The sequence below is a fragment of the Canis lupus genome, chromosome 25 (assembly GCF_003254725.2).
Source record: "Canis lupus dingo isolate Sandy chromosome 25, ASM325472v2, whole genome shotgun sequence".
NCBI classification, from domain to species: domain Eukaryota; kingdom Metazoa; phylum Chordata; class Mammalia; order Carnivora; family Canidae; genus Canis; species Canis lupus.
The window spans coordinates 15,236,724-15,248,889 of NC_064267.1; the positions used below are offsets into that span (position 1 = coordinate 15,236,724).

Genomic DNA, 12,166 nt, shown 5'->3' on the forward strand with positions numbered 1-12,166 from the left:
TATAGAGGGGAAACCGAAAGGAAAGAATGTATGGGAGACTTTATAAAAGGTATGCTGGTTGCAGTTTGGCACCAGATGGATGTGCACATGTGTGCGTGTGTGCAGTGTAGTGGGGGTAGATGTAGAGTAAGACAAGAGGGTCTTGCCAATGTTGTTCACAAGCCTTGAGTCAGACCCAGAGATAATGGAATTCTAAATATGTCAGGGTGGGCAGGACACAGAAACTGTTGACGGCTCCTTGTCAACTCACTGGTTTTGGTTGGTATTGGACAGAGTAAGCAGAAGGCGCTTACTCAGCCCTCTGTCTTTCTGGGTCACCTATGCTCCTCCTTCTCCTTGTCTCTCTTTTGCTTTCCCTGGCCTAGAAGTGGAATTTGTAAGTTCTTCACTGTACCTCTGGTCTCATGAAGAGACTGAGCTATTAGTGATAGCTGTGCATTTTCCTGATCCAAATGTGGTCGAACCTCAAAGCAGGAGGTTTGAAGTATTACTTAACTTCCTGTCTCTTAATTGATCAAAAATGTCCTTTCTGTCAACTCTGGAACCTTAGGACCTCCTTGTGCCCTTGACCCCTGAACAAGGGAAGAAGTGTCAGGGTGGGGGTGGAGGGGATCCAGTTGTAATTAATATTGTATTGTTCGCTTAGTAAATTGGAAAGACTTATTGTTTCATAGTAAATGAAAATGAGCATCTCTGAGGTTTTTGAGGGAGGTTAAGGCTGGCATGGACAGAGATCCAGATGTTCAAATCCTTTAATAGTCACTCTGTTTTAAAACAAATGTACAAATACTTAAATGGGTAACTTTTAAGATTTCATTGCTTCTGGAGATGAATAGGACTGTGTTACTTTGCTTGGTTGGAGTGATTTAGGTTCTGGGAAGGAGAGAGGCCCTAGCAAAATCCCTGAATCTTGGCAGACTCAGGAGGAGAAAGCTGATAGCACTGCTGAGGTCAGTTATCTGTGCTGCTTGATTTCTCTTTGGGAGAATCACTTCCCTATACATAGGCCGCTGATCACCGTCCACCAAAAGCATTCATTGACTCACATAGCCAGTTCTCTTTTTACTAACATGATTCTACTCTGTGCCTTCTTCCCTTTCAAGTCGTCTTTAAGACCTGCAGGCTACTTCCTGCATTAAAATTTCCTTCCATCCTGCCTTTCTTCATTCATATGTACCTTAGCTATTACTAAATTGGACTAGTAATCCTTGGCTTATGCATGGCTATCTTTTAGTAATTAATCAGTTAACTAACAGAATGAACCAAGATGACATCCAACTGGACACTGGGAACACTTGATAGTTTATATTTACCTCTGTGCTTCTTGTCCCCAGCCCGTGTGCCTGTTTCTTTTCCTGTAGCCCTTAGTGTTTATTATTCTGTTACCTGTTTTTGTAGTCTTTTTAATAGTTTTCCTAAGTGTGTGTATATATGTGTATATATAATATACACCTGTGTGCATATATATCCACATATGTGTATGTGTATGTCTATAACCTAAATATATAACCTGCATGTTATACTGTTTACTTTTAGTTATTTATGAACTTTATAAGAAGCTTGTTATTCCATATGTAGTAAACCCAGAATTAGCTTTTTTTCACTCAATATTATGTTATGAATATTCACCCAAAGTTATGTGTAGTGTAGTTAGTCCATTTTTCATTACTGTTTGATATTCCACTCTATTAATATGTTCCAGAATTAGGGTTGCTGCTAAAAGTTTGGTGGTTAACAACACAAAGTAATTACTGTACTTTTCAGGGTTTTTTTCAGACTTGCTTTAAGATTCAATGGGAATATGCATATGAAAGTGCTTTATAAGCTGGAAACTATAACAAAGTGCTCAGATTTGTAATTTAGAGATGGGGACTAGAATGAAGATGATACACAGAAAAAAGGAGACATAAAAAAATGCAAGAAATACTGGGAGTCTGAGCATTGGAAATGAAGGAAGAGCAAGTCAGGTCTGAGAGAAATTGGGGATGGGCATGCTAGACCCTGGAGGGTAACTGGGCATGTGGTTTGCAGAGAGAGAGAACTTCTCCCCACCTGTTCCCTCTAAAGTGAAAAGGTAGAAGGTACCACTGTTAACTGAGATACAGAGTAAAAGATGAGAGATAAGGGTTTGGAAGGAAATGCAGTGAGGCCACTTTTGACAGGTTGAGCTTTAGCAACCTGGAGGGATGGATATCAGTGTGGGGTGGGTGGCAGACCCTTGGAGATTCTGAATGTTTGATAGGGTGAATGATGTCATTCACACACACCCTGTTGAGGAGTATAAGTTATGAAGGCGATTCTGCAGCTGAACTTTTGAGTAATGTTTTGCAGACCGTTGACCTGTAAGAGACCGTTCCGTAGTAGCATGTGAGTGACCACTGGGGAGACAGTTGATCTGGCTTTGGCTCTGCCTGGGACACTTTGGAAATGGAAAAGAATGATGTTGATGAGCCTGGTTCATCATACAAATTTTAAGTTATTTTAAAGCAGATCTTTATTTGTAATTATTTAAGGAAAAGATCCTTTAGGTTTAAGTTAAAATCCTATAGGTTAAGAAAAATCCTTTAAGTTAAATAAGATGTTTGACTAAATTTCCGTCCTTTGAAATACTCACTTCTGCAGAGCAACTTATTTCCTGATAAGTACAGTTAAGCATTATTTCTTAAGTGAAAAAAAATTGAGATAGTTTTGGATGTACTGTTTTAGAACCAATATTACTTTTCATACATGTTTTTTTCTTTTTTTCAGTTATCTGACTGGATCAAGATTGGAGATCTGACTTTAAAAAATCATCATCTTTTTGTAAACCTTCAATCAAGAGGCTTGAAAGGGGGAGGTATTACATTGACTTTACCAGGAGCACATGCCATTTTTAGTTGCATAAAGATTATGTTTTAAAAGTGAATGAAAATATATTCCACGGGAGGTGATGAGGGGGTATCAGAGCTGGAGTAAAAAGGGCGGATAGAACTAGTGAATTATAAGAATGCATGGAGTATCATCCTGTGGTGCAGAATCCTACTGGGGCTTGGTCCTGGTGTCTGCTGTGCCAGAATGATGCAGATGAATTTGTAGTGATGATTTCATTATTTTAAGCACAGAGTTTTTTTTTGTTTTTTTTTTGTTTTTTTTTTAATGATACGGAGTTGGTTTTTTTTGTTTTGTTTTTTTTTGTTTTGTTTTTTTCTGTGCATCTGAAAAGTTGACTTTTCTTTCCCCATCCTCTCTATACTTTCCTATCACCAGCTATCTGGAGGCAACCTGATCAGTCAGTTCTAAGAATCTCTGTTAGGAAATGCTTAAATGTATTTGAACTAGACAGCCACTGGGACAGTGACTATGGCGATCTCAGAACAATCAGAGAACATTGGTTGAATTTGAGAATATTAACAATGCCATAATAGACACCTATCTCTGGCTCATTGTTTAGTGGCAAAGTACACAAAATATGCCATTTACTTCATTTGCTTTGGAAAATGGCAACAATCCCTGCCCTCCCCATGCTCTTTATTTTTGAATTACTAATCTTTTGTGATATATAGTCTATTTTTGAACTTTTTTAAAACTGGAATTTTATAGCTCAGTTAAAAATCTTGAGATTCAGTAAATTGAGTCTGCTGTGCTTTCTACTGAATCTGTTTAGTCAGGTAGATTTTTGTACCTGAGTGCTGCAGTATAAAATGTATGAAGTCATCACTTGTATAATTTTACTATGTCTTGGAACCAAATAACACGTTGGATTTTTTTTTCTAAGTAATTTTTTAAATGTGTCCTATATTTTAGGTCGATTTGGTCAGACAACTCCACCACTTGTTGACTTTCTCAAGGACATTTTAAGAAGATATCCAGAAGGAGGACAGATTCTTAAGGTAGGACATGTGTTGTGTGCCTTTACATGTGTGAATTTACTTTGATAAAAATGAGACAGATTAAAATGAATTGGAAGTTCTAGAAGTGTTTAACTTTTAAAAAATTGTGTCTAGATTTAAATAGCTGTATCTGTTTCCCTCTGTGCCTGCGTGTATATGCTGGATAGGATGGGTTGAGAATGCAGCCATTGTAAACACGGGAGGTTTCAGAGGCAGAGGGACTCACTAAGTCGCTGTGTGCTGTGAGCGAGCGAACACAGTGTTGCTCTAGGAACACTTTGTAATTTTATGTAAGTGTATAGTGTAAAGTTATAAACATTATGTGAAACATCATGCAGAGCCTGTAAAAACCAACCAGTTGACCAAATGAACAAAATAATGCAAGACTCACATGCAGAAATCATGAACACATTTGACCTCTGGTTTTAGAGGTTTGCTTTTTAGGAGAATTTATTTAATAGGGTAATGATTTTAGTTATATGTTTCTCTTTACAATATATATTTTTTTAGTTTGAATATACTCCTCAAAAACTTAAAAAAATCCAAAAAACTGAACAACCATAAAAGAAAGCAATAGAAGATATAGCAAAATCAGGTTTTGCGTTTAAGCTTAATGAGAAAGCTCCTCAGTTAATTGTCAAAGTAGATCAACTATCATGCATTTTTCTTCTTGTTAATTTATGTAGTGTTTATTGCCTTTAATATCTTGGCCCTCATATTTTCTAGTTTGGATGCTAAGTTTTTAGAGTAAGGATTAGGCGTGTTTAATTGAATTTAAGTAGTCATGCTCTGATAGGCACTGATTGGGGGGGGATTGCTCCATCATTCGTGATTTTATTTTTTTGGTTTTATTTTTATTAATTTTTTTTGGTTTCAGGAGTAGAATTTACTGATTCATCATCACTTATATATAATATCCAGTGCTCATCCTAACAGGTGCCTTCCTTAATACCCAGCACCCATTTAGCCCATCCACCATTCAGTTCCTTCCATCAAATCTTGTTTGTTCTCTATCATTGAGTCTTTTATGATTTGTTCTCTTTTTTTCTTTTCCCACACATTCATCTGTTTTGTTTCTTAAATTCCATATATGAGTGAAATCATACAGTATTTGTCTTTCTCTGCCTGACTTGTTTCACTTAGCATAAAACACTCTAGCTCCATCTTTGGCATTGTAAATGGAAAGATTTCCTTCTTTATGCTGGCTGAGTAATATACCATTGTGTATATATATGCCCCATATCTTCTTTATCCATTCATCAGTCGATGAACACTCTCTCCATAGTTTGGCTATTTTTGATAATGCTGCTATAAACAGTGGGGTGCATGTACCCCTTTGAATCTGTATTTTTTGTATCCTTTGGGAAATTCCTAGTAGTGCAATGGCTGCCGCTAGGGTAGTTAAAATTTTAACTTTTTGAGGAACCTCCACACTGTTTTCCAGAGTGGCCACACCACTCTGCACTCCCACCAAGAGTGTAAGGGGGTTTCCTTTTATCATCCTTGCCAACTTCTCATTTTCTGAGCTGTTCATTTTAGCCATTCTGACAGGTGTGAGGTGGTATCTCATCATGGGCTTTTTTTAAGATTTTATTTATTTATTCATGAAAGACACAGAGAGAGGCAGAGACATAGGCAGAGGGAGAAGTCGGCTCCTCACAGGGAACCTGATGTAGGACTCAGTCCTTGGACCTCTGAGTCACGCTCTGAGCCAAAGGCAGATAGATGCTCAACCACTGAGCCACCCAGTTGTCCCTAATTGTGGTTTGATTTGTATTTCCCTAATGATGAGTGATGTTGAATATGTTTTCATGTGTCTGTTAGCCATCTGGACAAAAATGTCTATTTATGTCTTCTGCCCCTTTCTTACCTGGGTTGTTTTTTGGGTGTTGAGTTTGGTAAGTTCTTTATAGATTTTGGATACTAGCTCTTTATCTCATAGGTCATTTGCATTTCCCATTCCATATGTTTGTTGCCTTTTAGTTTTGCTGATTGTTTCCTTCGCTGTGCAGAAGCGTTTTATTTTGATGAAGTCCTGATAATTCATTTTTACTTTTGTTTCCCTTGCCTCTGATGACATATCTATAAGTTGCTACAGCTGAGATCAAAAGGGTTGCTGCCTGTGTTCTCTGCTAGGATTTTGATGGTTTCCTGTCTCACTTTTAGGTCTTTGATCCATTTCAAATTTATTTTTGGATATGATGTAAGAAAGTGGTCCAGTTTCATTTTTCTGTATGTGGCTGTTCAGTTACCCCAGCACCATTTGTTGAAGAGACTGTTTTATTTCCATTGGATATTCTTTGCTTTTTTGTTGGGGATTAGTTGACCATATAGCTGTGGGTCCACTTTCTGGGTTTTCTGCTCTGTTCCATTGATCTCTGTGTCTGTTTTTGTGCCAGTGTCATACCGTTTTGATGATCACATCTTTGTAATAGTGCTCGGAGTTCAGAATCATGTTGCCTCCTGCTTTTCTTTTCTTTTTCAATATTACTTTGGCTATTTGGGGTGTTTTGTGGTTCCATATAAATTTTAGGATTGTTTGTTCCAGCTTTGTGAAAAATGCTGATGGTGGGGCTCCTGGGTGGCTCAGTTGGTTTAGTGTCTGAGTTTCAGCTCAGGCCACACTCTCAGGGTTATGAGATCAAGCCCTGCATCGGGCTCCATGGCCGATGGGGATTCTGCTTGAGATTTTTCTCCCTCTCCCTTAACACCCCTCTCTCTGCTCACATGCGCACACATACTCTCTCTAAAATAAACACATCTTAAAAAAAGGCTGGTGGAATTTTGATAGGGATTGCATTAAATGTGTAGATAGCTTTGGGTGATAGAGACATTTTAACAATGTATGTTCTCTCAATCCATGAGCATGGATTTTTTCCCCCCATTTCTCTGTGTCATCTTCAGTTTCTTTGATAAGTATTCTATGGTTTTCAGAGTACAGATCTTTTACGTCTTTGGTTAGGTTTGCTCCTAGGTATCTTACAGTTTTGGTGCAATTGTAAATGGGATCAATTCCTTAATTTCTCTTTCTGCTGCTTCATTATTGCTGTATAGAAATACATCAGATTTGCTTACATTGATTTTTATATCCTGTGACTTAGCTAAATTCACACATTAGTTCTAGCAATTTTTTGGTGGAGTCTTTTGGGTTTCCTACATAGAGAATCCTGTTGTTTGCAGATAGTGAACATTTGGCTTCTTCCTTGTCAGTTTGGATGCCTTTTATTTCTTTGTGTTGTCTGATTGCTGAGGCTAAGACTTCCACTACTACGTTAAATAGTAATGGTGAAAGTGGACATCCCTGCCTTGTTCCTGACTGTAGAGGAAAAGCTGTCAGTTTTTTACCCATTGAGGATGATATTAGCTGTGGGTTTTTTGTATATGAGCTTGATGATGTTGAGGTGTGTTCCCTCTATCCTTACTTTGTTGAGGGTTTTTATCAAGAATGAATGCTATATTTTGTCAAATGCATTTCTGCATCTATTAAGGAGGTCATATGGTTCTTATCCTTTCTTTTATTAATGGAGTGTGTCATATTGATTGATTTGTAAATATTAAACCAGCCCTGCAGCCCAGGAATAAATCCCTCTTGGTTGTGGAGAATGATTCTTTTAATGTACTGTGAGATCCTATTAGCTAGCATCTTGTTGAGAATTTTTGCATCCATGTTCATCAGGGATATTGACCTTTAATTCTTTTTAATGAGGTCTTTGGTTTTAATCAAGGTAAACTCTGGCTTCAGAGTTTGGAAGTTTTCCTTCCATTTGTATTTTTTTGAACAGTTTAAAAACAATAGGTATTAACTCTTATTTAAATATCTGATAGAATTCCTTTGGGAAGCCATCTGGCCCTGGACTTTCGTTTTTTGGGAGATTTTTGATTATTGATTTCAATTTCTTTGCTGGTTATGGGTCTGCTCAAATTTTCTATTTCTTTTGCAGTTTTGGTAGTTTGTACGTTTCTAGGAATTTGTCCGTTTCTTCTAGATTGCTGAGTTTGTTGGCACATAATTTTTCATAATATTCTCATAATTGTTTCTATTTCTGTGGTGTTGGTTCTCATCTCTCCTCTTTCATTTGTGGTTTTATTTATTTGGGCCCTTTCTCTTTGCTTTTGATAAGTCTGGGTAAGGGTTTATCAATTTTATTAATTCCTCCAAAGAACCAGCTCTTAGTTTCATTGATCTGTTTTTTTGTTTGTTTCTATATCATTTCTCTCTGCTCTAATCTTTATTATTTCCCTTCTTCTGTATTTAGGCTTTATTTGCTGTTGTTTGCTACTTCCTTTACACTAAAGTTAGGATGTGTGAGATTTTTCTTGCTTCTCGAGGAAAGCCTGTATTGCAATTTACTTCCCTTTTAGGACTGTGTTTGCTGTATCCCAAAGGTTCTGGACTGTCTTTTTTTTTTTTTTTTTAATTTTTATTTATTTACGAGAGACAAGAGAGAGCGAGCGGCAGAGACATAGGCAGAGAGAGGCAGGCTCCATGCAGGAGCCTGACGTGGGACTTGATCCCAGGACTCTAGGATCACACCCTGGGCCAAAGGCAGGCACTCAACCACTGAGCCACCCAGGCATCCCTGGACTGTCATGTTTTAATTTTCATTTGCTTTTGTGTATTTTTAAATTTCTTCTTTAATTTTCTGGGCAATCTATTCATTCTTTAGTGGGATGTTCTTTAATCCCATTTGTGATCTTTCCAAATTTTTTCTTGTGGTTGACTTCAGGTTTCATAGCATTGTGGTCTGAAAATATGCATGGGATGATCTCAGTCTTTTTCTACTGGTTGCAGCCTGATTTGTGACCTAGTATGTGATTTGTTCTGGAGAATGTTGCATATGCACTCAAAAAGAATGTGCATTCTGTTGCTATAGGATGAAATGCTTTGAATACATCTGTTAAGTCCCATCTGGTCTAGCATGTCATTCATAGCCACTGTTTTCTTGTTGATTTTCTGCTTAGATGATCTGTCCATTGATACAAGTGAGGTCTTAAAGTCCTCTTACTGTCATTGTATTATTATCAGCGAGTTCCTTTATGTTTGTTATTAATTGATTTGTGTGTTTGGGTGCTTCCAAGTTGAGGGCATAAATATATACAGTTGTTAGATCTTCTTGATGGATAGACCCCTTAATTATGATATAATGCTCTTCTTCATCTTTTGTTACAGTCTTTAGTTTAAAATCTAGTTTATCTGATAAAAGTATCTACTTTGGCTATCTTTTGGCAGCCATTAGTGAGGTAGGTGTTTCTCTACCCCCTCACTTTCAGTCTGTAGGTGTCTTTAGGTTTAAAATGAGTCTCTTACAGGCAGCATATAGATGGGTCTTGTTTTTTGGTCCATGCTGGTACCCTGGGTCTTTTGATGGGAGCATTTACTTCATTTATATTCAGAGCGATTATTGACAGTAATTAATTTAGTGCCATTGTATTACTGGTAAAGTTGTTTCTGGAGATTTTCTCTGTTCCTTTCTAGTCTTTGTTGCTTTTGGTCTTTCTTTCCCACTTGAAGAGTCCCCTTTAATATTTCTTGCAGAGCTGGTTTAGTAGTCATGAACTTGTTTAGTTTTTGTTTGTCTAGGAAACTCTTGCTCTCTCCTATTCTGAATGAGAGCTGGATAGAGAATTCTGGGCTGCGTGTTTTTGCCATTCAGCAAATTGAATATACCACTGTCTTCTGGCCTGCCAGGTTTTTGGGGAGAGATCTGTGGTAAACCTGATCTGTTTCGCCTTATAAGTTAAGGACTTTTTTCCTCTTCTTTTAGGATTCTTTCTTTGTGTGTTTTGTGAATTTGATTAGGATTTTAATAATGACAGTAAATTGGAGCAATTTAAGTTCACATTTCAGAATAGGCATCAGTGGTTTACAGAAGGTTAGTTTGAAAACTTTTGTAGTAAGGTATTAGGGCAGTAAAGATGGGAAGAGTGTGGTTATTGTGTTGTTGGGGTGACAGAGGTGAATGGAGTATTTTTCTTTCTTTCTTTCCTTCTTTTCTTAAGATTTTATTTATTTATTCATGAAAGTCAGGGAGAGAGAGAGGCAGAGATATAGGCAGAGGGAGAAGCAGGCTCTTCACAAGGAGCTTGATGCAGGACTTGATCCCAGATCCTGGGATCACACCCTGAGCTGAAGGTAGATGCTCAACCACTGAGCCACCCAGGCATTCCAAGAATACATTTTCAATGAAGATTTAGTTGGTGGTAATGGGAGTCGGGGCTCATCAGTTCATAAGTGAGTGAGTGAGGGCTGTGGGGATACAGGGCAATGGTCTGAGTGAGATCTTTGTATACCTTACAGTTAGGGAGCAAGCAGCTGATAGTCCTCCCAGGGTGTGTACTGTGTGTGCTGTGTGCGAGCCAGCTCAATATAATCTTGTTCTGTAGATACTGTAGTAGAATTCAGCCCTTGTAGGTTTAATTAATAGGAATCTTAGAAATACCTAGACCTAAATACCACTACCTTTCCTGATGTTTGTGGAAACATGTCCACAGATATTTTACTGACTTGCCCAAAGTCATGTGCAAATTGGCACATTTATTGCCTCTTCTCAGAGTCAGTTTGAAAGCTATCCCTTGAGAAACAAGTATACTATCTTGTTTTTTGTTCAGCTGGAAACTGATAGTTGGGGTCTGAGACTTAGGGTTTTATGTTCCATTTTCTTCATAACTGCTCCCTAAAATGCACATAAATCACAAATAGATACTCAAATGAAAACAAGATCCAACCTCGAAAGTCCTATCATTTTATAGGTAACATTGTATTTTGCTACCCATTTAATTCTTTTTTCTGTCTTTTATATTATAAAGTCCTAATGTAAGTAAAATTGCCAATTTTTAGGAATTCTTTTAGACTAAATGCGATAGGGATTGGTCTTAAAAATCTTTTGAGAGATAGGCAGATGTATAAATAGGAGCAGTTTGTAGCTGATGATGTAGATAAGGGCGTGGTTCAAAATTTCTTGTTCCAGGTTCAATAGCAGATGGGCTAGGACTCCCCAGCCTTTCAGCGCGCACTGGGTCAACTAACACCATACCATATCTCAAAACTAGCTCTCCACTTCTGCTCTGTCCCCTCACTCAGTCTTCTGTTGTCTCAGAGCCTGTGGGCACTGTGTCCCTTTCCTGTCTGGTAAAGGTTTTGCTGTTGGCATTGCCGTAGGATCAGTATAAGTTCTCCTCACTTCTTATCTGTCTTCACTGCTCCCTCCCCTCATTTAGGGTGAATAATACAAGGTGAATATAACCATTTGATTTGGTTTGATCTAAGTCAGAGCTCATCCAGGCAGTTGCCTTACTAAATTTAATCAAGGCCCAGAATAAGCAAGAAATATTTTCTTGAGTTCATTTCAAGTTTGATGATGATGGCATTGGCTTTAAGAGTTGGACTCTTATTTCAGAGTCTGGTGCTCCCTTCAAATGAACCAGCGCCCAACATGTTGTTGGTAGGCATGCCAAAGTGATAGGGGTTGTGAGACTGTGAGGATGTTTTTGCAGTTGCCAACGGGCGTGATTTTGCAGTTTGCTTTTTTCTTTCTACGTTGCGGAGGTGCGACCGCTCATCCACCAAACAAATAACATTACTATCTTCTTTATGAGAAAGGAATGAATCAGTTCTGACTGTGCAGACGCTTTCGGCTCTAGTACAGGGGAAAGACAGGTTCATCTCTCAACTTCTCAAGAATGCAGAATACTAGTGGGTACATTAAGACTGGTACATTTTTCCTAAGAGAAAGTTATCTTGGTAAGGAAGTGATAAATCGAAGTCTGTGTTTAGTCACTGCTTTGAGAATAAAGTACCTGTCCCAGAAAGAGAACAGTCTGCGCAGCTCTCGGAAATGGAATAATTTCTTTTGAATAAAGGCCTTGGGTAGATCATAAATAAGAGAGTTATAAATAGTCTCAGGATTTGTATTTGGAACTAGGAGATAGCAAGTCAAAAATCACATTTTAGGTGTATGATCAGAGAAAGACTCAGAAGCTCTCAACCATATTCTCGATGCCTATGACAATTACTTGCAGTCATATCCCCACTGCATTTAAAGGTAATGATGCCAATAGTGAGTTTCTGTTACTTAAATACAATTACTTTTTAAATGTTATGGGTAAATTCAAAGATGGGTGGTGGATTACTGTATTATTAAATTTTTTTTGATATATTTCTTGATTAGGAACTAATTCAGAATGCAGAAGATGCGGGGGCCACGGAAGTTAAATTTTTATACGATGAAACTCAGTATGGAACGGAGACTCTTTGGTCAAAAGATATGGCACAATATCAGGGTAAGAGTCAGTAATTA

General features: G+C 37.9%; 1 protein-coding gene across 3 annotated transcripts in view; it reads left to right on the forward strand.

Annotated features, from left to right (window-relative positions):
• The window catches only part of SACS (sacsin molecular chaperone), an 89,852-nt gene that overhangs the window by 43,871 nt on the left and 33,815 nt on the right, over nt 1-12,166 (forward strand). For all 3 annotated transcript variants that reach the window (XM_025462709.3, XM_025462713.3, XM_025462712.3), the window contains 3 exons: nt 2,749-2,836; nt 3,784-3,869; nt 12,038-12,149. In XM_025462709.3, the coding sequence (XP_025318494.1) occupies nt 2,749-2,836; nt 3,784-3,869; nt 12,038-12,149 (286 nt within the window). The remainder of the gene's footprint in view (nt 1-2,748; nt 2,837-3,783; nt 3,870-12,037; nt 12,150-12,166) is intronic.